The sequence below is a fragment of the Miscanthus floridulus genome, chromosome 15 (genome assembly GCF_019320115.1).
Source record: "Miscanthus floridulus cultivar M001 chromosome 15, ASM1932011v1, whole genome shotgun sequence".
Classification (NCBI taxonomy): Eukaryota; Viridiplantae; Streptophyta; class Magnoliopsida; order Poales; family Poaceae; genus Miscanthus; species Miscanthus floridulus.
Window position 1 is genome coordinate 40010438 of NC_089594.1, and position 1712 is coordinate 40012149.

Genomic DNA, 1712 nt, shown 5'->3' on the forward strand with positions numbered 1-1712 from the left:
AATTTGGTCTATTTGTGGCAAAGGAAACGGATCCTTTGGACACGCTTTGTTGAGGCTGGTATAATCGACACACATTCTCCATTTCCCGCTCTTTTTTGGACAAGAACAGGATTTGCTAACCACTCTGGGTGGTATACTTCCTTAATGAATCCTGCGGCCAGCAGTTTGGCTATCTCTTTACCGATGGCCCTATGTTTCTCCTCGTCGAAGCGGCGCAGGCATTGCTTCACCGGCTTGGAGCCCAGGAGGATCTGGAGAGTATGCTCGGCGACCTCCCTCGGGATGCCCGGCATATCCGAGGGTCTCCACACAAAGATGTCTTTGTTGTCGCAGAGGAAGCCGACGGGCGCGCTTTCCTATTCGGAGGAGAGCGCAGTCCCGATATGGACTTTTTTGCCCTCGGAGCTGCTGGGATCCAAGAGGACCTCCCTAGAGCCTTCTGCCGATTCGAACGACCCGATTGATTTCTTTGTGTCAGGTGCCTCTTCGATGACCTTCTCCCTGAGGGTGGCGAGCTCTTCGGAGGCGATGACTGTGGATGCGTGTCCGCAGCATTCGACCTCGCACTCGTAAGCGCGCTGGAAGGAGGTGCCGATGGTGATGACCCCGTGGGGGCCCGGCATCTTCAGCTTCAGGTACGTATAATTAGGAACGACCATGAACTTTGCGTAGCATGGTTGCCCCAGGATGGCGTGGAAAGTCCCCGGGAACCCCACTACATCGAAGGTGAGGGTCTTAGTCCGGTAATTGGACCGATCCCCAAAAGTGATGGGTAGGTCGATCTGCCCCAGTGGTACGGCTTGCCTACTAGGCACGACACCATGGAAAGGTGCTCGGATGGGATGGAGGTTCATTCGGTCGACGCCCATCTCGTCGAGCGTCTTGGCGTACATGATGTTGAGGCCGCTGCCCCCATCCATCAGTACTTTGGTGAGCCGCTTTGGACCGACGATCGGATCGATGACAAGCGGGTACCTTCCTAGATGTGGGACGGCATTCGGATGGTCAGTCCGGTCGAAGGTTATGGTGGATTCCGACCACCGGAGGAAGGCTGGTGTGGCCGGTCCGGTGGTATAGACCTCACGACGCGTGATCTTCTGGCGGCGCCTGGAGTCGTAGGCCATTGATCCTCCGAAGATCATGAGGGCATCGGTCGGTGTTGGGAAGGTGTCGTCCTTCTCCTCTATGTTGTCAGTGGTGGGAACAGGCTCCTTCCCCTGCTCCCCCTTGTTAAGGCCCCCAGCCAAGTATTTGCGCATAAGGCCGCATTCCTTGTATAGATGCTTGGCCGGGAAGGCATGGTTTGGGCATGGCCCCTCGAGCATTTTCTCAAAGTGGTTCAGAGTGCCCTCCGTGGGCTTCCGGCCACCTTTGCGGTCGGCAGCGGCCACGAGCGAGTTGTCGCACCGTTGCGTCTTATTTTTCCCTTTGGTGAGACGGTGGGAGGCGCCTTCACCGGCATCCTCGTCCCACCTTGTCTTTCCATCGGAGTGATCAAAGATGGCTCCGACCACCTCCTCTCCAGAGGCGTGACTGGTGGCAATGTCCAGGAGTTTCTTGGTAGTCTACGGGCCCCTGTGTCCTAGCTTGTGGACCAGGGATTCGCAGGTCGTCTCGGACAGAAAGGCTCCTATCATGTCGGCGTCGGCAACGTTTGGGAGCTCGTTGCACTATCGAGAGAAGCACCAGATGTACCCGTGGAGGGTTTCATC

General features: G+C 56.8%; 1 protein-coding gene across 1 annotated transcript; it reads right to left on the reverse strand.

Annotated features, from left to right (window-relative positions):
- Positions 1-356: 356 nt before the first annotated feature.
- Positions 357-893, reverse strand: LOC136507389 (uncharacterized). The gene has a single exon (XM_066502127.1). The coding sequence runs from the start codon at positions 891-893 to the stop codon at positions 357-359; it is 537 nt and encodes a 178-aa protein (XP_066358224.1).
- Positions 894-1712: the final 819 nt, after the last annotated feature.